The sequence below is a fragment of the Haemorhous mexicanus genome, chromosome 3 (genome assembly GCF_027477595.1).
Source record: "Haemorhous mexicanus isolate bHaeMex1 chromosome 3, bHaeMex1.pri, whole genome shotgun sequence".
In the NCBI taxonomy this organism is placed as follows: Eukaryota; Metazoa; Chordata; class Aves; order Passeriformes; family Fringillidae; genus Haemorhous; species Haemorhous mexicanus.
The window spans coordinates 37,821,377-37,847,880 of record NC_082343.1 but is presented as its reverse complement, the minus strand read 5'-3'; the positions used below and the strand labels follow the sequence as shown (position 1 = coordinate 37,847,880).

Sequence of the window (26,504 nt, the reverse complement as noted above, 5' to 3'; positions counted from 1 at the left end):
TTGTTCTTGTTAGTTGATATTTGAAATCTCATTGAGCATGGTTAGTCTTCTTTAATAAGAAAACTTCTGGTAAGATGCCATGACATTTTAAAGATTGATTCGTGTGGCTTAGGGAAATACGTAATTCAGAAGTTGTCAGTAGAATGGAAATATAGTTGCTAAGAATAGGAAGTAATTTTTTTCTTGAAACTTTGCTTTGAGGTATTAATGACACAGGGAATACCATACTTGATAAAGGCTGTACAAATGATTCACCGTGTTTCAAAATATTACAATACTTCTGAGAGAATTACATCATTACTTATAAAGGTAAAGTATATTAAACAAAATAGTAATTACAAAAATTGTGTGACTTTTCAGATGAAACAAAAATTTGTTTAAATCCATAGAGCATTAGTTTAAAAATGGTAGTAAATAGTGAGGTTCTGTAAGGGAAAGGAAGAGAACTCTGTTGATCACGAGAGGATTAAACTTGGATTGCAGATTTCTCTTCTGAAAGGAGCTTTGTTTATTCTTGGTTCATCAGTGTTATTTTTCTTTATATTCCTAATTAATCTGATCAGTTGTTTCCTAAGTCGCAGAATCTGCAAAGGCTCTTTTTCTCTCAGCCTGGATGACCTAATGGCAGATGGCCATCAAACTGACTAGGCTGTTCATCCAAAAAGTGAGAAAGATAAAACGTTCCTGTTCTCTGAAGCAAGTCATAGTTGAAAAGTTAATTGAATTTCAGATCATAAACTTTCCCTCCTTAAAGAGAAATTAAGACTGGCTGTGCATTTATACCAGTGTCTTTTGCAGAATCCAGGTATTCACTGCATGCAAAGATGGTTTGTATAATGGTTTTCTAGCAAAGAAATCCTTCCTAACTAAACCACACACCTGCAGTAAGCATTCAGGGGAAAATCACAGTATACCCTCATTACACAGACACAGATTTTTTGTTTCTTTACACCACAGGGTTTAGCATAAAATTTTGTTACATTTCAGTTTGAACTAGGATATTAGGAAGTATGTGCTCTTTTGAATCTGTATCTATTCATGGCTGTGGCTGTTTTCTATGTATCACATCCGGTATATATTACCTGTCATATAATGGGTCTTGGTACATTTGTATATTGACTCTTGCTACTGTCTATTATTTAATGGTTTAAGGGAGTGAGTATTTCACTACAGAAGCTAATAACAAACCGGTTAAATTAAACTATGCTTGAAATAGCAAGGAAAAATCTGTATTTTTAATCCAGTGGTTTAAGGTCCCTATTTACTGTTTGTTTCCACTTAATGATCATCAGAAGTGACGCTGGTGGTCCTATCTCCAACTTCATCCATAATTTTCTTAACGTTTGAGCTGCCTTTGGTATGGCAATTTCCAGTCTTTTTTCAATTAGTAGTACTTAAGGCCTGCTTTACAGTAGCCTTATGCCAGTGTTGCCTTTTTCCCAACCTGGAAATGAAACTCGAGATAATTTTAGTAAGGAGGTAATATAAAAGAGGATCTTTAATGAATCCTTCAGAGGCAGTTATGAAAAAATGTCCACAAAAGCCTACCCCTGCAAGGTATGAGTACACATTTATAGGTTTTAGGAAATTAGCATAATTGATAAGAGGCACCAGTTAGGACTACAAGTAGTCAGGTGGTCTTTCCTCCAGGTTAAGCCCCTTCTCTGGAGCCCCCCCTTCAGCCCTAGTTGTGCTTTGTCCATGAGTATGCATCTTGAAGAGTTGTTCTTGGCTTTGATTCCCAGGTAGAAGCAACATAGCACTGGAGCCTTGTACCTCCCAGGGCTTGAAGCTCTGGAATTTGTTTTGTCTTTCTGCTTAGGGAAAGGCCATGGAAAAGTACTGGAAAAACTAGCTACTAATACAGTAGGTGACAGAGTTACAAATATATGTGCAAAGAATACAGAGAACATATAAAAGAAAAAAGGCAAAACCCAAACACCATCAGGAGAATTGTTTTGAATTGTTCATATTATATAATAGACAAAAAAATTGTCTGCCTGTAGCTGTTCTCTATGGTATGTCTTCTGTATCTGCACATACTCCTCTCTCTCCTTCTGTCATGACCAAATTTGGATTTTTGTGGTTGAGAAGTAGAAGAATTTTTTTACTTTTTATAGCTACAGGAAATCAAGGTAAAGCCATATTGCTAGGATACAAAATTCTTTAAGAGCAGAATCCTTAAATAAGTGCTGCAAGTGTAAAGACAAAAATGTAAGTGAAGAACACCTGGAACTCAATAATTTCTTTTTATTCTTGAATTTTGATTGATGACAGTCTGTGTTTCTATATTGCTGAAAATATAAGACTTACAAATATGTCCTGGGACTTACATATACTTCTGGGAGTGTTCTCAGGGGTTTTATAGGGTATTTGTTGTATATACTGCATATATTTCTTAAGCCACTATTATTTCCACATGTGAAATTTATTCCAAATCTGATTGATAGTATTGACACATGTATATGAGAATTTTATTAGATTTTGTGAAATAGGAAAATTTGCTGTTAAGCTTAAAATTTCTGTTAAACTTTTTCATTTGTCTGTCCTAGGTTACAAACCAAATGGTAACAACATGTAAAGCATACATTACAGATGCTGGCTTGAATCGACTCTGGGATCAGGAGACACCAGTAGTCATTGGAAAAATCAATGTTTGTATTTTGGCATTTTATTATTTGCATGTCAAACCTATTGATTACCAGTTGATATCATAAGGAAGTCCATATCAATATGTATCAAGTGCTTCACACCTCTTGGCTTTTTTATTTCATGATGCTTTGAAAGTTTTCCCAACTCATAGTCCATGGGCATTGCAGCAATTACAATATCTTCATCTTTATCAGTGTGGTCTGTCACTGACCTTGGAATTGGCATCTTTGCTTTATGTGCAATCAAGGAATTAATATTTCACATTTTTCCATCTTGAGGAAGAGGGGCTATGGAGGAGGGTATATCTCTGATATGGTACCATCTTCCTCTACACTGGAATATCTGGTGTTTAAATAGACACTGACTTTGCTACAGTAGTTCCTCTCCATACAAGATGTCCTTGGCATACCATCAAAAGTCAGTGTCAGGATAGTCTTCCCCTTCTTCATCTGATGGTGACCTGTTAAGAACAAATTAAGTAAGTGCAGTATGCTATGGCGAAATATGTGCAGCTGTGGGAATACTGGTTGTCAATGTTTACTTCATTTCCACTTTCTCGTTTTCTGGATCTCAGTTACTGAGTTCCACTCTTCCCCAAAAGGCATAGAATACAGAGGAAGAATCACTTCCCTAGTCCCGCTGACCACACTATTTCTCATAGAGGCCAGGATGCCGCTGGCCTTCTTGGCTGTGTGAGCACACTGCTGGCTCCTATTCAGTCTGCCATCAACCAGTACCCCCAGGTCCCTTTCTGCCTGGCCACTGTCCAGCCCCTCTGTCCCCAGCCTGCAGTGTTGCAGGCGGTTATTGTGACCAAAGTGCAGGACACAGCACTTGGTCTTGTAAAACACCAAATTGCGGGATTCAGCCCATTTATCCAGCCTGTCCAGGTTCCTCTGCAAAGCCCTCCAGCAGATTGATACTGACACCCACATCTGCAAATTGGCTGATGGTGGACTCAGTCCCCATATCCAGATCATCAGTGAAGATATTAAACAAGACTGGGCCCAACACTGATCCCTGGGGACACCAGGGTGTCTGCCAACTGGATGCACCACCATTCACCACCACTCTCTGGTTCACTGTGCTCTACTACTGTATATTTGTTCATATGTTGCAAACGCTTTCTTCAGATACTGAAAGAAAACCACTGTCTTTAAGTTGTTGTTGCCTGTTGACTGAAACCAGATTAAGTGATAACTAATGGCTTTGGAATGTCGATAGGTATGAGTACTCTAGTCCCTCACTCATAAGCATAGCATAATGAATATGGGTTTTTTTCCTTCACTTTTTAGGAATGCATATATCTGTTGAGAGAATATCAGAAATGCTTCCATGAAGCTAGGGAAGAGAGTTCGAAAAATCTAGGAGAAAGGACATTGGAAGTATCAGAAGTGTACATTTTTGGGAAATCTGAAGCTTTTTGTAGGAGATTAGAAAAAGTGAGTAGATTGGGTGCTGTTGTTATTCGCAAAGAAGAAGCGTCTCTCCAAAGAACAGTTTACAAAGTGGATGCTTGCCAACATACATTCTCTTAATCATCCTTTAAAGGAGTCTATAACTCTCTATTGAGAGAATTTAGGCACTTCTACAGAGTGTCATCCCAATGATTGATGCTATTACCTCACAATTGCCTTCTCAACTTGTCAACTTTATCTCTTTTAGTGTGGAGGGAAATAACCTGATCTAGATTCAGGTCATTATTTTAGGAGGTTTAAAATTATGTGAAAAGTAACACACTTTTGGGGTTTTTTTAATTACTTTAAAAACTCATGTTTACTGCCAAGCACAATTCTTCAGATGATTCTGCTGCTTGGTGTCATCTTAACATTTAGCTTGGTAATGCAGTGAAGGGGTTTTAAACTAACATTCTTGAGTGGAAAAGGTAATAGGTGCTGCTTGGTACAGATTAAGGTCAGACAAGGGATAAGATGATAATCATCACAAGGTAGGAATTCTGTGAGTCTTTGATGTACTTTTTAATCACTCCATATACATACCAATCTGTAGGGTTGTGGTTTTTTATTCTTTGATATATCTTTTTGTTATAAGCATGCCATGTTTTAACTCCTTTTCCGTATTATTCTATTGGATCTAGCAGTAAAACATAAAAAACCCCTCTTTATCATTAAGAAAAACAATGATTATTTTACTTTGTGTTGATTTGTGGTGACAACTGGTGTTGAAAACTGAATTAACCATACTTCAAGTATTGAAGATACTTGACTCAGAAACAACACATTTGTGAATACAGTAGCTAGGGGAGTGGCTGTTGAATATTTTATTTTGCTCAGGTTTTAGTTTATAGAGGAAATAACAAAGAATTCATTATGAGCATGAATATAATATCTTTATTTCAGATAATGGAAATGATATCCATAGAACAGAATTTTAATGCACTGACTCAGTGTGCAATTGAAGGTATAGATCTTATGGCAGTAAAATTCAAAAATATCTACCACATTTTTCAAAAGAAACCATATGACACCCTTGATCCACATGTAACAGAATTTGATGTGGATTTTGTGAAATTCAAGACAGAAGTTGAACGTTTAGAGGTGAGTAATATTTTGACTTAGTTATAACTTACTTGGGAAAGAATTGGAACTGATTGTCAGTGGGACATTGGATTGTGAGTAGGCTACATTGTTCTTCTAAACAGTATGGAGTTTGTGTTTGTCTGGAGGGAGGTTTTTTCCATTCCTTCTCCTTCTTTCAAAGGAATGTGTAAAATATATCAAACAGTGCTCAAGGATGATTTTCATTTTGTGGCCAAAATGACTAAAATTGTGAGACCTGAGAGAATGAGCTATGTGAAAGTCATTTATTAGCCTGAAGAAATGTGGTCAAATTTTAGGCAGAATAAATTTGCAACTAATTTGTTTATTTCCTAGAATTGTATGACATTTTAGAGATTCTTTGACTGAAAATGGCTATTTAATAATTATATTAAGCATGGCCTGATGAAGGCTGCTATTTTATGCTGTAAGTGTGCTTTAAGTGACAATTTCAAATGCTACTACGTTCAGAAAGTATCATCAAAGTACTATTCTCTAACCTGAAAACCCACACTGAATTTTGTATTCTTTAGACACAGCTACAGAATTTTATGCGCACCTGTTTTCGGAAAATTTTGTCTTCACAGAATTCACTTCAGTTACTTCAAAGGTATTGGCAACTGTGTTTTAAAATATTTTAAAGTAACTTGAAATTACAGATTATCACAATTGAAACATCCCAGCAAATTTTAAAACAAAGGGCCTAATTGAGAATTTTTCGTTACTGATATTCTGAACCATATAATCATGTTAAAATATATGTTTTATCTTTCTTATGGGACTCAATATATTCTTTTTCTTAATTTCATTAGAATATTATTATACACAAGAAGATACTAAAGGAAAAACCTAAAATATACTAAGCAACAACTACCAAAATACCCACCAGAGCAGAAATTTTCAACTTGTTTAAACTTTCTCAAAGAAAAAAGTTTTACAGATTCAAAATAATTTCCTAGATTTTTGCTTATTTCACTTTATGTAATGTTCATATACCCCAAAATAAATTAAAACAGTTATTATTTTAGAAATGTCATTTTGGGTACCAATTTTTAATACAGGTTTCAAAGTCTGAATATGCCATGCCTTCAAGAAGAAACAGCACATACAGTTAGTTGTATTCTTCAACATTATGTAGCAGAACTTGAAGCTACTAAACAGGTATTTAATTTCTTTCCAGTAAGTTGTAAACATCATGTTAAAATAGGTGCAAGCATTTTAATATAATTTTTTTTTCTGCCTCTTTCACTAATTTACTCCCAATTCTCAATTTCTCCTAGTTCTGTTTTCCTGTTACAGAAAACAGGCCTTAGTGAGTGGGCAGCACAATATGCACAACTGCTCTTGAAGGCAAATTTGTCATCATAATTTTACTTTATAAACCAAAATATATTCTGGTATTCCTTCATAAATTAAATTTAAAGAAGTGTGTTCTTTACTGGCTGTGTACATTTCTTGCTTGTACCTTTTGGATTTTTTTAATTAAATGAGGCTTCTGCAGTTAATTTGCATTTCTAAGTAGTTATTATCAATTACTGTGGCAGCATAAAATACATGTAAAATATAGGTGAATTACATTTATCTTCATTACGAAGTAATTTTTCATTATTTTTGTAGTGCCCCCTGAGTGAAGTATAATGAGAATTAAGTTCTGGCAACTGCTCATATCACTTGACTGCAAACTATTACTTTGTCCATAAAATAAACGTCTGCAACAGAGCTTGATGTCCAAATTCCCTTTCTACTAAAGAAAGAAAGAAAGAAAGAATTACTCTAGAGTGAGTTAATCTGATCGATTTTATATAGTGTCCTGAAGATTTAAATAATTCCCTCCAAATGACCATTTTTCTTCAATGAAAATAAAGGGAATCTGGAAAACTGGATTGTTGAAAAAGGTTTTTTGAGATGTCTATCTTTCATAAGATTAATGAAAGTAGTTTGCACAAGGAGCCAATATCTATAAACTCTGCAGTTATTAGAAAATATTTCCTCCAAACAGTGACTTAAAACTGTAGCCTAGCAAAGCTGCGCTGAACCACTCTTTACAGTGTCCTTTCCCTACCTATACACTGTATATTGCAATCCCTGAACCCCTAATTACTGGCTTAACTAGAGGAACAGAGTTTTAGCAGCCCTGCTTGCTTAAAAATCATGTAACCCACCCTTAGTTGTATTTTCCCAGACAAAAAAATGATAGGTACATTTACTGAGAGGGTTTAATCCAGGTAAGTTCCTCTCAAGGTCATTGAGAAGCTACTTGGATTTCTTTGGTAGGGGCCACCAGACATGAGGTAGGGCTAAGACATTCTAGTTAGTGAAGAGTTGTGTCATCACAGCCTGAGTTCACATGCCTAAAGTTGGGTGGCTCCAAATACTCCTTTTTTCTGTCAAAGAACACATCTTGATTCTGTTGACTAGTTTTAACTATTTATTTGATATTACTAAATTGCCTTTTATCTTTGTCAAGCAAGTTATTTCTAGTAAAATGTTGCTCTTACTGCAGTGCTGGTTCTAAAGTGATTGAATACTTTGTCATTGCAAATTTTGTACAGTATAAATTTAGGCCTTTTTCTTTCTGTTTTGTTTTAATGCAGTCATTCACTGAGCAAGGGACATTCTTTTTTCATCTTGGGCACAGATAAAAGCATGGGCTGTGTATCCAGGAGTATCTACATGCATTTTGCTTACGAGTTAGTAGAAAAGTGCATATCATAGAATGCTAAATTATTGTGATTTTGAAGGGACCCACAAGAATTATTAAGTTCAAATCCTGAAATATTATCTAATAGTCAGATATGTGTGTCTGAAGAACAGTGTTGATGTTTCTATTCAGGAAAAAGCTCTCAGTTAACTATCTAGCTTGGGCCTCTCCTGAGGCCAGTTCCAAGCAAAGGAGGAAGAGCCCCACACGGGTTCTCCTGACACTACTTCCTTAAACATCTTGCTTTCACAACAGATGGCTTCAAAGTCAGATGTCAGACTTGATCCTGAGTACTGGCTGCTCTGCCCCAGGGTTCACAATGCCTTTTGGTGTACTCAGGTCTCTGTCATAAGTGAGCACAGCTGAGAAACAGTGTGAGATAATGGAGACAGGAGAGGTACCAGTGTTGATGTGTGTGCATCTTTGAAGGGTAGCAAGTCAAGGAAGAAATACATTTTTCTCTCCAAGAGCTGTTGTGTGACTCCATGCAAATTTAATCTGTTTGGGAGGAAGAAGAAATTGTGCTACCAGAGAAAACAGTTTAGCATTTGAATAGATTTTTAAAATGCATCTGTTTAATGATATTGTTCTTTCTATAGCTTTACCAAACCCAGAAAGATGACCCTCCTCTTGCTCGAAACATGCCACCTATTGCAGGAAAGATACTGTGGGTGAGACAGCTATTCAGAAGGGTAAATGAACCAATCAGCTATTTCCATGTAAGTTGATGTGCTGAAAAATTAGGTGGTTTGTGTAACCGTGAACTGTCTTTAGTAGGGTAATCATGAAATTTCTGGTTATGATTGCATCACTTGGTATATGCTAAGGAACATTTTTTTATACTGCTCTGCAGTAAGCCTTGTAGATCCAAGATGTAGTGTTGGAATAGAACAGACTAGACTATTTCAGTTGAAAATAACCTTGAAGAATTCTTGAAATGTTTGTGTGATTCTCCTACAAAGCATCTAGGGTCTCATGCCAAGTTAACTTCTATGTGATAGAGGTTTTCACTTTCCTGTTTCCCTTGGATGTGAATAATGATAATCTAAATCTGTTCCAAGGAAAACAGGCATAAATATCATTACTGATTAAAAAAGGAAACTTTTACAATAAATTTTCACTTATTCAGTTTTGAGTAGAACTGAGTATCCATGTCACTGTGAATCGCAGGTATCTATGACAGTATATTAAAGTAATTGCTCTTACTGATGTTAAATATTTAGTATTTTTTCCTTACAAGTTTTTACTGACTTTATTGCCCTGTAAATTTGAACCATAAATATTTGCTACAGTTTTTAAGAACTGTAGGTAATAACCTACACTATGTATAGACAATAGTTAAATTGAGAAAAACCCAAGTGGTATGGGTGGTTTTGGATATTGAATGTACTGTGTTTTAACAGAAACATTCAGATATCTTGGCAAGTCCGGAAGGTAAAGCAGTTGTTCAGTCATACAACAAACTTGCATATGTATTGGTGGAGTTCGAGGTAGTCTATCATAATGCGTGGATGAAGGAAATGTCACAATTACAATATCGTAAGTAATTAAATATGTACTTGCTTCTTTAAATTGTTGTTGAATAGTAAGTTAACATAAATCAAATCAGATATTTTTTAAGCCTCATTTACCCTTAACATGTGCAAGTAAATCATGATCCAATTATCAGACTCAGTAATACAATCTCAGTGCTTTACTGACCTTGATGCTGGGCTTTGATGCAGAGGATTGCATAATTTGGTACACTGTTTGACAGATGACTTTAAACATTAGTGACACATATTTAAGACACAGATAACTTTGGTATTTAAATTCTCTATGAGTACTATTTAATAATTCTTTCTCGGTTTCCTTTTTCTAGTATAATAATTCATAACGTTTTATTGCCCCAGTCCCTCTAAGGACAAATATATTATTATTAAATGCCTATATATTATTGTTAAATGCCTAGAAATGTTTGATAGTCAAGCACTGTGTTTTCTGGTACTTAGAGAAATAATTTCATGATTTTTTAACTTGGGCTAAGAAAAATTATGACACAAATAAGACTGGATCTGAGGCTTGTTTAGTTTATGAAGAGAAAGGCAGAAAGTTAATGTGATGGAAGTGGGTTGTGTATTTTCTTTAACTGAAAATAACATGAAGCTATTTCACAAGTAACCCTACATACTTAATCACTATATTGTAACATTAGAAATATGGATTTCATAATAATTTATAGAATTTAAACAATTTGAAACTGATTTGTCTTTTGTCTTTGAAACTGATACTTGAATGTCTTTACAGTCTTACAATCCACGATATTTGTGCGCCATCCTACAACAGAGAAGTTCCTGGTTAATTTTGATCCCCAGATTCTAGAGATTGTGCGAGAGACGAAATGTATGCTAAAGTTGGGTCTGGAAGTACCAGAGCAAGCACTAAAACTAGCAATAATAGAAGATAAATTGAAGTCAAACAAGTTGCAGTTAGAGGTAAACTTGAAAAGTATCGTGATTGCTGTTCAAAAAAATTAAAAAGGGAATGTGTTTAATCATGGATTTTTTTCTATAGCTAAAGATTAAAGCTGGGTAAGAGGTAGTTTAAGGTAAATTTGCAGAATGCACAGGTGAACATGGAAAATCTCATTTGAAAACCCTCTGCTAAGTCCTGTGTGGGCTTGTAGATACTTAAATATAAGAATATAAACTTCATATACCCAAAGGCACACTAAGTATACTTCAGTCATGAAATAATTTAAGCTATACAAATAGTTTTCACAGTCTGAAAATCAGTAAAATGCAGGATTTTAGAGTTTTTGATAAGAAATATTGGAGTTAGTCTAGTTTGGAATTTTGAAGAATTTTGCAGATTACCTGCAAGAGAAGTTTCATTTGTTATACCTATTGTAGTCTCTGTTATGGTGTTATTTCAAGAGCCTGTATCTTGGGGAGCCTGTATCTTGTGCCTCATACAAGACTTCTCTGTGTGTGTGTGCATATGGCATAAGAGAAGAGGATATTTTAAAACTGAGTACATACCCGACTTAAGCATCTAAAGGATATGATACTCAATATTAAGAGGATAGTGCAAGTTACAGTCACTAAAGATCAAGCTGTCTTTAGTTCTAGTGAAAGTTCATTCTTTTTCTGGCTTTGTGCCTTAAGAAGGTGTTACACAAAGGTGGCTTTCATTCCTCCTTCTACAGCATGATACAAATTCATTACATCCCAGAAATTATGTTCCTAGGTATGTAATGTCTGTGTAAAATTCTACACTTGTTTTCAAGTACAGCATTGGGCAGCTTTCAATATCTTTTTTCAGATTATTTGATTGTATGACAAATTGTTTTTTTGAGTAAAGAAATGCTTTAAATATTCTGTTTGATGCTATCCTTTCTAACAATCAACAGGGTGTTATCCAATCTTATGAAGATTTGTGTCAAGGAACGCGAAATGTGTTTGTAAATCTGATGACACCAAAAATGCAAAAGGTTAGTATTGCTGCATGCACTTCAGTATACCTCTTAAGATCTTAAAACACCTCAATCATAATCTATAATTCTCAAATATTTAGGTGGACCTGCATGTTGTGAGCTTAATGGATTTTTCTGAGACCTTTAAGACTAAAAATTTGTTCTTTGGATCTTTCATACAGTTCCCAAATAATGTGCTTTATGGTCAAATAATCTTAGTGCCTATGAAATAGAAGACCAGTAGAACAAAAAATACAGTCTCTGAGGTCTATCTATCTCCACAAATCTCTGGCTTTAACATGGAAATTTGCTCAGAGGGAATTATTAACTTTGTAAATTGAGTCTCTTTAGTGGTGCAGAATGCTACACTATGATGTTTTATGCTACACCAAAAGTACAGTTTTATTGGGGACGCAGGATGTCTATCCCACAAGCCATTTTGTTTTGCCAGACATTTACAAGTGTATGTATGTGAATGCTTTAAGTAACCCTCCCCATTTTGATTGCAAGTTGTCACACTGAAAGGTTGCAGAGTTTGTGTAAGTTTGTATAACTACAAAGTTGGACAGAAGTGTGAGAAATGAAAAACCTGAGGCTGTAGTATGCACTACCCTCCCCTTCCTTTCTACTGCATAAATTTCTTTGACCTTTTTTATTGGAAACTTTTAACCTCCCTTGCACACCACTCTGTTTTATAAGCAATGTTAGTAAATATAATAATAGAACTTGTTTTAATTGTCTTCTCTTGAGGTTTTGTTTTTGTTTTTTTTTTTTTTTTAATCTATTAAATTATATCTTTATGCTTAGATGGAAGCTGTGTTGAGGCAAGGACTTACCATGTTGACTTGGTCATCTGTCACACTGGAAACTTTCTTTCAAGAAGCTGATCAAATTCTGCATACATACAGACAGCTTTTGAGAAGGGTAAACATTTGCTCACTATATAAATAAAACCAATACCTTACAGAAATTATTTCTAGGATGCTATATTTCATATTCAGAAATAATCTGTACTTATTTTTGTATGTATGTACCATACATACAAATTTTATTGCTTTTGAAAATAGGTTCCTTTTCTTGGAGTAGGGATACACTCAATGATTCTCTCCTATTATTGCCATTATATATTTGATTTTTCCTTCTGTCCTTAAAATAGACTCTATTTCCACTTCTTGTCTTCAGATTCTGCAGCTTTCACTCTGATTTTCAGAGTCCATGCGTGTCTTTGAGTGCTTGTCCATGACTGCAGCTGCATAAAAGATACTTCCATGAAAAAACCTTTGAGTGGAGAATTTTGGAGCATTAATTCTATCCATAGTAGGCATATTGTGAAACTGTGTCCCCTTTGTGCAGCCCATAAAATAATGGAGGAGATTATGCTCTTTCCTCACAGTTCTCTGCATGCTGCTCTGTGCTCTTTTACTCTCTTGGTATTCGTCACATAATTCTGAATTTTTTTGATTCCATATTTAATATCTACATAAGTAATCTGGATGATGGGATCAAGTGTACCCTGACAAAGTTTGCTGATGACTCCAAGCTAAATGGAAAGTAGAAAGACACCCGACAGGAAGACCTGAATAGGCATGAAGAGTGGACTAGTAAGAACCTTACAAAGTTCATCAAGGACAAATGTAAGGTCTTGCACCTGGGCAAACATCATCCAGGAGTGCCCCACAGGCTGAGATCTACCTGACCTGGGCATCCTTGGGGATAACAAGTTCAGTGTGAGTGAACAGTGTGCTGCTCCAGCAAACAAAGTCAGCAGGATGTTGGGTTTCATTAATGAACAGTGATAACAAATCACCATCCTCCTCTACTTGGTGTTGGTGAAGCCGAACCTGGAACTGTATTCAGTTTTACAGAAGACATTTGGAGAGGGTTCAGAGAAGGGCCACAACAACGATCAAAGGACTGGGAAGCCTGACAAATGACGAAAAGTTGAGAGAAATGGTTTTTTTCAACCTTGAGTAAAGAAGGCTTAGGGGAGACCTTATCATCATAGTGTAATATTTGAAGATTGGCTGCAAAGAAGATGGAGACTCCTTTTTTACAATGATTTATGGGGAAAAGACGGGGGGTAATGGGTATAAGTTGCTTGTGGAGAGTTACCAATTTGACACAAGAGGAAAATTTTTTGCAGTGAGAACAGTCAGCCACGGAAATAATCTCCCACTGAAAGTGGTGCCGGACAATTTTAAGACTCAGCTAGACAGGGTGCTGGGGTATCTTGTCTGGGCTGTACTTTTGCCAAGAAAAGTTGGACCAGATGATCCTTGGAGTCTTCTTTCAACTTGGTTGAAACTATGATTCTAAGATTTAACATGTTTGAGGACCAGTATTGGCTTGGTTTTTTCTCAAGACTTTAGCTTGACAGTCAGATTGCCCTTCTGGCTTGGTAGTTAAACTGTGTGACTATTATCTTTTCTATGAATATTGCAAATTATGTCTCCTTTGGTAGAAGATTGTTAGTCACTGGTCAGTGTATCTAGTTCTTTTTATGTATGGCAGAAAATCATAATTATGAGCAATACTTTGTTTGCCACTGAAACCCAAAGCTGGAAAAAGATTGTCTTTGTGAGAAATGACCAGTTATGTAAGCCTGAGTATATCTAAAATAACCATGTTTTTATGTAAATTTAGGTTGTATGCTTTTTTTTTTTTTTTTTATTTCTCCCACCCATATCAATTTAAAAAAGTAAACCATGGTTAGACTCTTGGTTTCTGTGAATGGGGTATTATTGTCAAACTGGAAAAATGTGATGTGAAGTGGAAGCATGAGGTATATCGTGAAAAACAAGATGGAATATCACAAACGCAGACTACTTCAGATGAAAGACTGAAACATGGACTTTTAAAACACACTAAAAGTGACAGAAGTCACTTTTACTTGGATTCTGCCATGGCGAAAAACAATTCAGTGTAGTTGACTGTATACTAATAATGCTGCGATTTAGGATCAAAAACCCAGCAAAAACTGTGTTGACTAAAAGGAGAAGGACCATAAGCAATTTACAGTAGACCCCCCACTTGCCTTGCTGCTGAACTTGTGGTCAGTAAGATCATGAACAAGTATCCAGTTATATTGATGTAGCTTGTTCTATTACTCTGTTTTATTTAATCTAGAAGCAGTGTACCTTGCATGACAGGAATGATCCAGAGTCTGACTTTTTGTTACTGCCTGTCTGCCTAAAACTGCAGTTAAACCAGCCAGGATTCTTTGGGAGTCTAGTAATTGTAAATAACCCTTAAGTTACCATAACTCTTGTTATTATTCACTTGGAGAATTTTCTACTCTGTAACATTCTTGCATTTATTTTTCTGCAATACATTTTTTACCTGTTAGAGTGCTCTAAAATGGAATACATTATGCTTTAAAGATAAATGTATGGTATTAATGTGGTTTTCTCTTTTTAGGTAAATGTTATAAATGACGTGCGGATTGGTACAATATTGAAAGAAATATCAAGAACTTCTTTAGTTAGCTTACCAGTAGATGGTGCTATCAAAATAGAGGATCTGTTGACTGACAATGAGGTGTGTGCCACTTTCAACCTGAATTTTAGAGCATGTTAGAAAAAATGCCTTGGTAAATGAAAATAAAACTAAAAAATTTTCTATGTGGAAATACAGATCTTTATTTGTAATTAAATTATTTTGGTTGAAAAATTTTATATGAAGACATATTGGTTCTTTGGTATTTGAGATACTTAAGCTATAGTATGTAATAGATAATGTTATTTAAGTGCATTGTTCTTAGAGGAGATTTCTTGTGTATGAAGGACCTCAGAGATATATAGCCCTTCTTCCCCCCTATTTTTTCCAAATTGTTTTTTTTAAGGAGAAGGCAAAAGATACTTTCCAACAAGTATATTTGAAAATCTCAACGTTTTCTTAGTACAAAATAGGCTAAAAATGTCTTAATTATCAAATGAGTGCAAGTAAATAAAATTATTAAGGGCAGTTGAAACAGTGTTTGGGTAATTTCAGATTCAGAGTGTAACCTCTTTTCAATATTCAGGATTTTTTTAAGCACCTAAAAGTACCATTGCATTTTTAAAACTCTGCTTTTTTAGGCATTAAAAATATAGTGATAATATAGCAGAAGTTTTTATAAATATACAAGTATATTTTAATAAATATATATGTTTCATTGAAATTGTTTTGGTCTGACTAATATAATATTCAGGGAAATGTTTTGAATCTCCATCAAGAGAAACAGTAATAAGATAATCAGTGATAACTATGACAAGGCATTGATATTTTTATTTAACAGGAATATACTAAAGAATGTTCTGAGTTATTTAACATCAAAAGCATGCGCGTTGAAGATGCTGTTCAAGATCTAATAGAGATATTTGAAAAGCATTATGAATTTCCATCTCTTAAGCCCTCAGAATTACAAGGTAGTTAGTGTTGCTTATTTAAATAAAAAGTTCTGTGGACTTTAGCTATTTTTTATCAAAAGTGATCTGTTTTAGCTAATTTGCTAAACAAATTTTCCTCCCACTACAATTTCATCTGTGTCACTCCTCTGCCTTCTTTAACCACTGTTAAACTAAACCACCAGCTCATGAAGTATGGAGATAACTCCATTGTGGTGGGGTTTCTAGAGTTAAAAGCTGTCCTTCTGTTTAGATTAGTGAAGTATTTGCTCTAGAGGAAGAACACTCAAGTTGCATTTCTATCAGTCACTCATCATAACTCTCCCATGTCATATCTCGCCATCTGTAAATGAAATCCAGTGTTCCTCTCTTCTCAGCTCTGTCAGCTATTTGGTACTGTCCCTCTGTTTTTAGCTTTCCTGCAGCAGTAGAATTATGTGCTTTTTGGGCTGGTCACTTTAAATTAGTATAGTCAAAGGCTGGCACTTGAATGACTGGTTTCCTCTTCTTTCGGGTGTCTTACAAAGATTTTAGAAGATCTAGTGTTGTTACAAGAGAAATAGTTTATATTTGGAGGAAAAAAAAGTGTTTTAAGGAAAATTTTATTTTGAGGCTTAATCAGTAATGGAGCTCTTTTCTTTCACGGAATTTTTTCCTTCTAGGTTCAGGTTTCTCCAGCTGTAGAGGCATAGGCAGGGTCAATGCTGCAGGTGGTTCAGTAGGATGCAAGCAGAAAAAGATGACACAAAAATACTTCTCTGTCCTTTGTTAAATTGTTTATGCTTTTTTTGATTTTTTGGTCATTTTCAAGGATATATTGATATCTGCCTATCCATCTTTAGTAACAGATTGGTAGTGCACAGTATTTGCTAAGCTAAGGCTTATAGGCTGGACTCTAAACCACATTCCTAGTGTGAAAAAATGTCATGAAATAAAACCAAATTTTGGTGATCCAGGTATTACTAAATAAAAGTCAATATTGTTTTGCCTCTAATGAGGGGACAGCATGCTTTAAAGTAGAATATTTATATAATAACAACTTTCTTTTTTTTAATTTACAGGAAAAGAAAAACGTTTAGCATTTGACGGTAAAGAAAAGGAGAAAGAAAAATCTCCTGCTGAAGGATCTCAAAGTGAAGATAGCAAGAGTGGTGATAAAGAAGAAGAGTTTAAAAAGGTGTTGTGTGAAAATAAGGAAATTATCTTTAGGCCAATTGGATTAGTAAATAGGATCTTGACTTTTGGTAGCTGCATATCTATGTTACAGAAAGACATCACATGGAGAGTATCAAATATAATGAAAAAATGATGAAATAGCTTACCTAAAATGTGCATTTGAGATGGATTTTAATTTTCACAAGTATATTGCATTTTATTCCAATTATCACTTTTATTAAACAAATTATTGACACTAGTGGTAAGTGTAAAAATTGGAGACAATAATGTGCCTAAACCATAACACAGTCTTTCCTTCTTGGGTTGACAGAATCTTTCATCCTTTCTATCATTCTCTTCCAACTTCATCAGCAAAGATTATCTTTGTACTTTTCCCATGAAGAATGCAGTTTCTTTGTGTTCAGCAGAGAAGGAAAGTAGAAGTAAAGAACAAGGACTCAAACTTGGAAGTACAAATACAATAATGCTACAATGTTGCAATTTTAAAAAATAGTGATAATGTCATGTTGCCGTGTTTTCATATTCTTGATCCAGTTATATTTTACTGTATTTGTCTCTTATTCAAAAATGGGTACATGTGCACCAATATTCTTGAATAATTCATGGTTTAGTTTTGTGGCTTGGTTTTCTATTTGTTCTATTTTTAATATGGAGGGCTTTTTTTAAGGAGTATATTTCAAACAGATTTCAGTATTCTGTATCTGCATAAGACAAGTTGTTTCTTCACATACTTTATTCTCTTTTCCATGCAGCTTTTACTTATTTACTTAGTTACACCTCCCCCCCAACTTCTCGGTTTGTGTCTTTCATGTAGCTTACAGCATAAGTTCCTTCTGACAAAATCTATTAGGTTTGACTTACGATGTTTTTGCAATAATTTTCAGGTTCCTATGTGAACATGATGCTAAATAATGTATGGTTTATTTATTACAGAACTGTAAAGACTTACTTGCCTATTTCAGTCGCCGGCTGCTAGTCAGTCTCCAGAAATCAACCCGACTGTCTTTGGATCGTATTAAAAGAAGGATGAGTGTTCCAATGTAAGTTGCAAATGAAGGATTCCCTCAATAGTCTGCACTCTGTATCAATTCTTCACAATAATGACAAGATCCATACGAAATCACTCTCCTATATTGAGGATGATTTCTATAGATTCTTCTCTGTTCAAACAGGCATACAGTTCAGAGACAGAATTGTTTCAGTATAATATATTGGACTTTGAAAAGCCTACTTAGAATTCTATTAAGAGAATTTAATTCAAGCAAGTGAGCAAGTGAAGATCATGATGTTTTGTCATTAATGTTTGTTAAAGTCTGATTGGTTTTTTTTTTTTTTCCCTAAGGACATTTTTCATAAAAAATGTATTGAAATCCTTGTCAAAGTCAATGGGAATTTTTTTGCTTTTTTCCTTCATATTTGTCTTCTCTATCATATTGTTGAATCCTCCCTTATTTGGTTAATATATCATACCGTAGCATTTAAAATTTTACTTTGCTCCATGTTTTTAGGTTTTAATTTCAGTTTTGAGTAGGTTAACATCATGTTTTTATAATTCTGCACTAGCTTGTCATCTTTGAAACTTTTTTTCCATTCTGTTGAATACTTACCTAAAATGTAATGGGACAACTTTTGCTCTTGATAGGTTTTGCATTTAATGATCAGTGAGACCTTCTTATGCCCTATTTAAACCACTGTCAGAGTTCCATCATTCTGAACCTGAGAGCTTAAAATCCAGAATCAGAAAATACTCTGAATAAAAAATTCTGAAAGCAATGGCTGGGTCCAAGTTAGCCTTTGTTAGAATGGTGGAGGTCTAGCAATTTTCTTTATTCTTTAAAGAAGAAACTTCTGTAAGTTTTGGAAATAGTACTTAATTTCATTTGAAAATTCTCCATGTGGCTTTGGTCAGAAAATGCAGGTCAAAATTATATTTCTCAGATAAACTGAGGAGGTTTTGTGGTAAAGTGTTTATGATATGTGTCAAAATCATTTACAGCAAATCTGAGAACGTCACTCCTTTTCTAAAAGCAGAAGTACACCTTGATATTCCTAATCTGGTAAGTTTTATTTTATATAGGTAAGGTAAGGTAAGATACATGTTAGTGTTGTCTTAGAGTTATCTCTGCATTTGCCCAAGTGCAGGGTGTGGGCACACTTCCACTGAACCAGCAATTCTCCAAAGGGGAGCAGTTGCTCATATCTCTGGATGTGCTGAGAGCACTGATGAAATGTGCTTGCAGTCCCAATGCTCTGGCCTCTGTCTCAGTAGTGCTTGCAGAGCCTTGCTTTTTAACCTTCTGTGATTTCACAATACATTGCAATCCTTTTCATCTGTGTTCTTTGCAGAATGATAACAGTTCTCCTCATGTGTAGTAGTTGCATTACTGGAATAGGTTCTACATCTTGCTTTATTCTTATTCCTATTCCTATTCCTATTCCTATTCCTATTCTTATTCTTAAACTCTTACTTGTGCAATCTAAATCCTTTTGTTGAATTTCAATAATGAACATAATCTTTGCTCAGTTTGGCTTTAGTCACCTAAATAGGAAGTTAAATGACCAGACTGAGGAACACTGAATAAAAATAGAAGATTCAAAACGAGAAAAAGGAGTTGTGGATTTCTATGTACAGGGGAAAAAAAGGCAGCTCAATTGCAAAGAAGGAAAGCATTAGTTTGTTTTCCTTTTGTAGAGTAAGATAACTATGTGTCAGCAACATGCATTTTTTATTTCGTGAGAGAAGGTTACAAAATTTCTCAAATGTCTTATAAAGATTGATGGGTTTATATTGAAATTGCAATGAAAAAAAGCTTCTGCTCTTAGGTGGTATTCCTTTGACATTGAATTGGCGTTGTTATCGCCATTCTGTTATACATTCACATTGTGTGTGTGTACACATGATATGTAATTTCTGTCAAACTATAGAAGGCTTACCTTGTTGATATTTGTAGAAGCATAAAGCACCAATTTCTTCCACTGCAAAGGAAGTACATCTCTCTTTCCAGTCCTCAAATGCTTGGCTGATCCAGGGCAGTAATCAAGAAATTCTGGCAAAAATACCTCTTTGCTAATGCTAAACTCTAATGAGAGTTTGCAAGAGCCTTGTTTTTATGTATGTGTCTGATCATATATAAGGCCTGAGAAGGGTGGGAAGTGGTGATTGCACCGTAACATGCAATTTCTAATGCTTTGTTATTCTAGAGTGTAAAAAACAAGGTTTGTAATGCATTCCTACACATTTTATAAAAGTCATTATAAAAATGATACTTAGAATATTGTAGGAATTTTTTTAATAGCTGTAAAAAATGCCAGTAAATCTATCTGCTTATATGCTTGTTTGCCTTTTCACCCACAGTATGAGTGCATAATTAGATAGTAAGTCACCACAGTATGTTTCATCTTTTAGAAGCAATTCTGAGACAGACATCCTGCTAAAGTTGTATTTTCCAGCTTCTCTTCTGGGGTAAACTCTGCAATTCACTATGGGTGGAGTAAAACTGAGGTCTCAAAAATGACAATAAGTTGCATTTATTTCAACAATTTTTCAACTGTTTTAAATAGGTAATAGTTCCCAGTTTAGATGATATACAGCATGCCATCAATCGCATGATTCATTTAATACTGGAAGTAAATCGAGGAGTTGCTCAGTGGGGACAGAGGCATTTGCAAAAATCTATTTTAAAAACAGAACCAGGCACACAGCAAGCAGCTTCTGCAGGCTTTGGATCACAAGGAAAAAAATCCAAAAAAGGGGAAAGTAAGTGGTTTGTTTAGGTTTTGTTTTACTTTTCGTTTTACCTTCTGCTTTAATAACTATGCCATATATAAATATTTGTGAATAAGCTCACTTTCTTCAGAGAAGCCTACTGTGGATTATTTTACATTAATTTTGGGGGGCTTATTTTGATTTAATTAGCTGTATTTTTCAGAAATAGCTTTTCAGGCTTACTTAAGTATTACAACTCTGAAAAACAGTAAACAAAAAACTTTGAAAAATTCCTAGATTCTGAATATTTTAATTAAGTTAAAGCAAAGTAAGTTGTTGATCAATTGTTTTACCTCCTTATTGTGGAATGTAATGATATATTTATTGAAACAATAAACCATGATTTTATACTAAATCTCATTAAAATATTGAGATACAGCAAGAGACAGATTTCAGGAAAGATTTAATTGCTGGATGGATTAAAGACACTTCAAATATTTTTTCATGTGAATGAAAAATATTTGACTGGAGACAGACCTACATCCATTTTAGTCAAATACTTTATTTCTTAATATTATTTCCAAGTGTCTCTCCATACATTTTGCAAGCCACCATAAAAGCCTAAATATGTTTTTACATATTTACATTTTACATGTTGGTTTTTCTTAGCTGTTTGACTCAGTGATATGCAATCCAGTTATATCTTTGTTAGCATTCTTTCAAAAAATGTGTAACATCTTGGAAAGTTTTCCGTTCAAGCAGTCCAGAGCTGTTACTTTATTCTTCTACTGATGTATCTTGTATGATTCTCACCTCTTTTAATGGGCTTCAAGCAGGGTGGCAGGAGCCAATCCTTGTCAGACAGAGTCTTTTCCTCTGCTATGTCAAAATACAGCATCAGCAAATTAACATTTTCATCACCTTTAACTAGACACCAGGAACACCTGGAGGCATATGTTAATACTGTAGCAATGAGATTATGGAGTGAACTCGTAAGGATGGATGAATTTGAGACTGTTTCCAGAAAGCAGGCCCCTGAAAAGGCCTTCAGAGTAAAAGAGAACTTGGAGCTGCCTCAAATTCCCCTCATTAAACAATATATGCTGTGGGAAAGGTGGATTTTTCTTCTTTGTTCACTGAAATCTGCTTCAAAATGCTCAGGGATTGTTATAAGAGGAGTAGCTCATCAGATCTGAAGTATATCGGTTTCTATATTGACCCTCATTTTCTCAGCAATTAATCAAAGAGTTCAAGAGGTTACACTGCTTTAAGCAGTATATACATTAAAACTTTAATTTAAAAAATTTTAAAAAATTATTAAATAATGTAGAATGTTTATGAGGCCTTTGATGTTCTGCTTGCAATTACATTAAAATGAAATGGAATGAAATTTCATTTAATTTCATTCATTCATTCATTCATTTCATTCATTCATTTCATTCATTAGTTTTATTTATTGAGAAAATGAAATTTGTGAATGAAGAAGACTATTTTCTTTCCATGTGAAAACCTTCATTTTGGACTGAACTTGCTCTAGCTGTATAGTCTCTGGCATGAGCTAGCAGCTGGTACTTCACATTAAGCAGTGTGACAGATCTTTGAAGGATACTCAGCCTTTCTGAAGCGAATCATTGCTCAATTTGGTATGCATAGGTTTAGAAGAAATAATCAGACTGTCAGCAATTCATTGATTTATATATAATTTTATTTTACAGAAGGAGGTGATGACGTTATCAGAAGGATAAAAAATTTTTACTCAGGTGTTGCAGAAAATGAAGCTATTACTAAAATAATAGTGATTCTCTCTTCTGCTGGGAATTCTCTAAAAGAAGGAGTTAGTGAAGTTCTACAAGAGTTTGATAAATATAAGGTGTTGTGGACAGAAGATAAAGATACCATATTTCAGGTCAGTTTAATGATTATCATTTACAGGACTATTCTGCATTAATCCTATCTTTTGAAATCAGAAAACATTGTGGAAAATCAAGGAAAAAAAAAGATGTAGAAAACACATTTACAGCTGAAATTCTTCTTTTATCTTTCTGTGGCAATGGTACTCTATCTGCTAATAGTGATTCTGTGCCATTCTAGATACTGAAAACCTGGCAATTGCTTTATTTTGTTTGTGTAACTCTGGATTTTTGGCCACAAAAACCAACCCAGTTTGATATGAAGGATGTCTCTATGCAAACACAGGTAGCACAGGATATTAACAAGAGGAGTTAGAGATATGCACATGCCTGCAAGGCTACTGGTATCACAGGGGTATGGTGGGATGGCACCTATGAGGGGAGTGTTGGAATGGAGGGACACAGGCTCTTTAGGAAGGCTAGGCAGGAAAAACCAGGCCAGGATTCAAAGGAGGGCAGGGACAGGTGACGTTATAGTGGGGATCTGCTGCAGGCTACCTGACCAGGAGGTCCAAGCAGATGAGACTTTCTGTAGACAGACAGGAGCAGCCTCACACTCACAAACCCTGATCCTCATGGGGGACTTCAACAACTCTGATATCTGCTGGAGGAACAGCACAGCAGGGCATAAGCAATCCAGGAGGTTCCTGGATTCCAGTCATGTGTTGATGATACTTCTTTGACCAAGTAATGGAAGAGTCAATGAGAAGAGGTGCCATACTCTACCTTGTTCTCACCAACAAGGAGGAGCTGGGGGTGGGGAAGGTGAAACTCAAGGGCAGTTTTATGCTACAGTGACCATGAAATGGTAGAATTCAAGATGAGTTTATGTGGGTTAAAACCCCGCCAATTCATAAGCAGGGCTGAAAATTTCCTGTTAGTCTAATTAAAATTTTAAGTCCTAAATAATTAATGTTGCTAGCTTGATCTAGTTACTACTGAGGAATAGGCTACTGCTATAGTGAAACCTTCAATAATAAGGCAGTTAAGTTTTATACACACATGTTTAATTTCTACATTCTTCCTTTTCCACTATGCTAACCTTTCCATTGCCTTCCTGGGTACTCTTGGACAAAAGAGTAGAAGTGGGATAAAGCTTTCAGCATTTATTACTTGCCCATGCAGTGTAAGCATAATCAATACAGGTCTTAAGTAATATTGCTGAGTTGCAGCTTTTCAGAATCACAAAATGTTTCTACCTTTGAGTTCTGCTCAGGGAACTACTTAGAAAATGTGTTTTATTGTGATTGTTTCTCACATAATTTGGCATATGAGGTAGTCTTTCTGTAAGTGTGGGCATGTATTTGACTTCTGTTTCATCACCTGTTTTCACAAAACAAGTAGGTCCTTAATATGGCTTGGTTATCTGTTTCTCTGTTGAATTCGGTTGGAATTTCCCAACAAGGTTGAGTGTTAGTGACAGAGAAATTTATAAACATTCATTTTACAATGCTAGCAAGGCTGCAGAAGGCTAAAACCAAGTATAATATTGGTATACATTTTCAGTAATTACTGAATTACAGCTACAACATGTTTTACCAAAATTATGGAAAAGGACATTTGTTGATTGACATTTTAAACTACACACAGGAATTTTTTGCTACTGGTCCCACCCTGTCTGAAATCAAAGAAGAAATAGTTCACTACGATACGTTTGAGCAAGAGATGAAAAATTTAAAACCCATTATGCTTCTTGGTCCAATTGAGTTGGACACAGGTATGACATTTTCTTATCTTAGTATGTACAGTAAGATAATGAGTAAAATAGTCACACAATCACAGAAGATCCACGAGGATCATCAAAGTCCAAGTCCTGACCCTGCACAGGATCTTCCCCAAGAATGACACCATGTGCCTGAGAGTGTGGTCCTAATGCTTGTTGAACTCTGTCAGGCTGGTGCTGTGACCACTGCCCTGAGGTGCCAGTTCCAGCCCAATCACCTTCTGGGTGAAGAACCTTTATCTAATATCCAACCTAACCCTCCCCTGACACAACGCCAAGTCATTCCCTTGGGTCTTGTCACTGGCCACCACAGAGAAGAGATCAGTGTCTGCCCCTCCTCTTCCCCTCACAAGGAAGGTGTGACTTCCATGGGGTCTCCTCTCAGTCTTCTCTTCTCCAGGCTGAACAGACCAAGTGCCCTCAGCTGTTTCTCGTACGGCTTCCCTTCAAGGCCCTTCATCATCTTCATTGACCTCCTTTGGATGCCCTCTAATAGTTTAGTATCTTTCTTATTTTGTGGTGACCAAAACTGCATGCAGGCTTCAAGATGAGGCTGTCCCAGTGCAGAGCAGAGCAGGACAATGCCCTCCCTTGTGTGGCTGTTGACACTGTGCCTGATGCTCCCAGGACATGCTTGGCCCTCCTGGCTGCCAGGGCACTGCTGACTCATCTTCAGCTTGCTATCAACCAGGAGCCCCAGGTTCCTTTCTGTGCCACTGCTTTCCAGCATCTCATTCCCCAGTCTGTCCCTACATCCAGGGTTTCCCCATTCCACGTGCAGAATCTGGCACTTTCCCTTGTTGAACTACACATGGTTGGTGATTGCCCAGCCCTCTGATTTGTTGAGGTCTCTCTGCAGGGCCTCTCTGACTTCAGGTGAGCCAACAGCTCCTCCCAGTCTGTGAACTTCCTTAGTATTCCTTCGAGTTCTATGTCCAAGTAATTTATGAAGTTGTTGAAGAGCCTAAGGTCTAAAATAGAGCCTTGTAGAACCCCACAATTGCCAGGTCCCCAGTCTGATGTCACCTCATTCACTACAACCCTTGGGTCCAGCCCATGAGCCATCTGCTCACCCTGAGATGATGTGTTTATCCAGCTGTGTGCTTTGTCCAGAAGGATACTATGAGTGACAGGTTTATTCTTGTAAATATGAATATATACATTGAAATATATCTAGACGTATTTCAATATGAATAGAAATCACTGAAGAGACCTCCCCAACTGTCAGCCAGGGCTCACTCAGATCCTTCTAAGAAATCTGTGATTAAAAAATCCTCCATTTCCCTTGTCTTCTCTGCTTGTAAATGTGGACACTAAGTTTTGTCATGAATGTGAATTTGTTTTGGAGACTTTCCAAAGAGTTAATGAATGTGTATTGACACTGATTTGATCATCCTTGGTACTCCTGTCTGGCATCACATCAGCCAATGGTTATGAAGAGCATTGGAAGCATCAAGCACCTTTTTTGGAACTGGTGAAAGACTAGAACTTAACAGCATTAATGTGTTGTTCCCTTTCAGTGGAATTATTTAGTCATGGCTATTTAGTCATTCCCATATTTAGTATCTCTAGCTCTCAGAACATTACGTTCTGAATTAAGCTTTTTATTCTATGGCATTAGTGCCACAGCTGATTTTGCTAAGGATTCCAATGGCACTTACCCCTTTCACCTCACAGGTTATTACAAGGCTAACACATCTTCTCTTGTCCAACTATCTGGTTGGAGCCTAGTGACAAGCAGAAGATGTGTCCTGCTGCAAATATCAGTGTGGCTGCATTTCTAATGAGCAACTCTCTTCTTATGACAGATTAGTTTGATTAGATTAAGAAATAATCTGTAAAATTTGTCTTTCTTGCACATCTAAGAAGCAGAAGATGCTTGCTTTGAAGACTGGAGTTCATTTCAGGATCTTGGTGGTGCGTTAACCGTATTTCTTTCAGTGAACAAGCAAAAATGTCAGACTGCTGACTGCACATCCTCACCCAGTTTCTGGATGCAGTTTCTTTTTAATGAGACCACTCTGGAAAACTCTGTCTATTATTGTGTGACCAAGAGTAGGAAGAAAGAGTGTTTCCAAAAGAATATTGTTTTTGTTGATGGTCATGTGTGACCACTGCACCAAAGGGACCCAAGTCCACTAGGTTACAGAAAAAAGGTGTTAAATATCTTTTATGATCTGGGACAGCAGGTAGTTTCTTGGACTCAGTTTAGGTTTGGGAACTGATTTATTGTGATTTA

At 35.7% G+C, this 26,504-nt stretch overlaps 1 protein-coding gene across 1 annotated transcript in view; it reads left to right on the top strand.

Annotated features, from left to right (window-relative positions):
* DNAH8 (dynein axonemal heavy chain 8) overlaps positions 1-26,504 on the top strand; it is a 115,685-nt gene that overhangs the window by 10,164 nt on the left and 79,017 nt on the right. Inside the window, exons 9-27 of the mRNA XM_059843348.1 lie at positions 202-309; positions 2,553-2,654; positions 3,948-4,094; positions 5,013-5,210; positions 5,744-5,820; positions 6,272-6,371; positions 8,511-8,630; positions 9,315-9,450; positions 10,198-10,385; positions 11,303-11,383; positions 12,173-12,289; positions 14,783-14,902; positions 15,642-15,771; positions 16,818-16,927; positions 17,860-17,966; positions 18,923-18,983; positions 20,488-20,683; positions 22,348-22,538; positions 24,133-24,259. Coding sequence (XP_059699331.1) covers positions 202-309; positions 2,553-2,654; positions 3,948-4,094; positions 5,013-5,210; positions 5,744-5,820; positions 6,272-6,371; positions 8,511-8,630; positions 9,315-9,450; positions 10,198-10,385; positions 11,303-11,383; positions 12,173-12,289; positions 14,783-14,902; positions 15,642-15,771; positions 16,818-16,927; positions 17,860-17,966; positions 18,923-18,983; positions 20,488-20,683; positions 22,348-22,538; positions 24,133-24,259 — 2,416 coding nt within the window. The remainder of the gene's footprint in view (positions 1-201; positions 310-2,552; positions 2,655-3,947; positions 4,095-5,012; positions 5,211-5,743; positions 5,821-6,271; positions 6,372-8,510; positions 8,631-9,314; positions 9,451-10,197; positions 10,386-11,302; positions 11,384-12,172; positions 12,290-14,782; positions 14,903-15,641; positions 15,772-16,817; positions 16,928-17,859; positions 17,967-18,922; positions 18,984-20,487; positions 20,684-22,347; positions 22,539-24,132; positions 24,260-26,504) is intronic.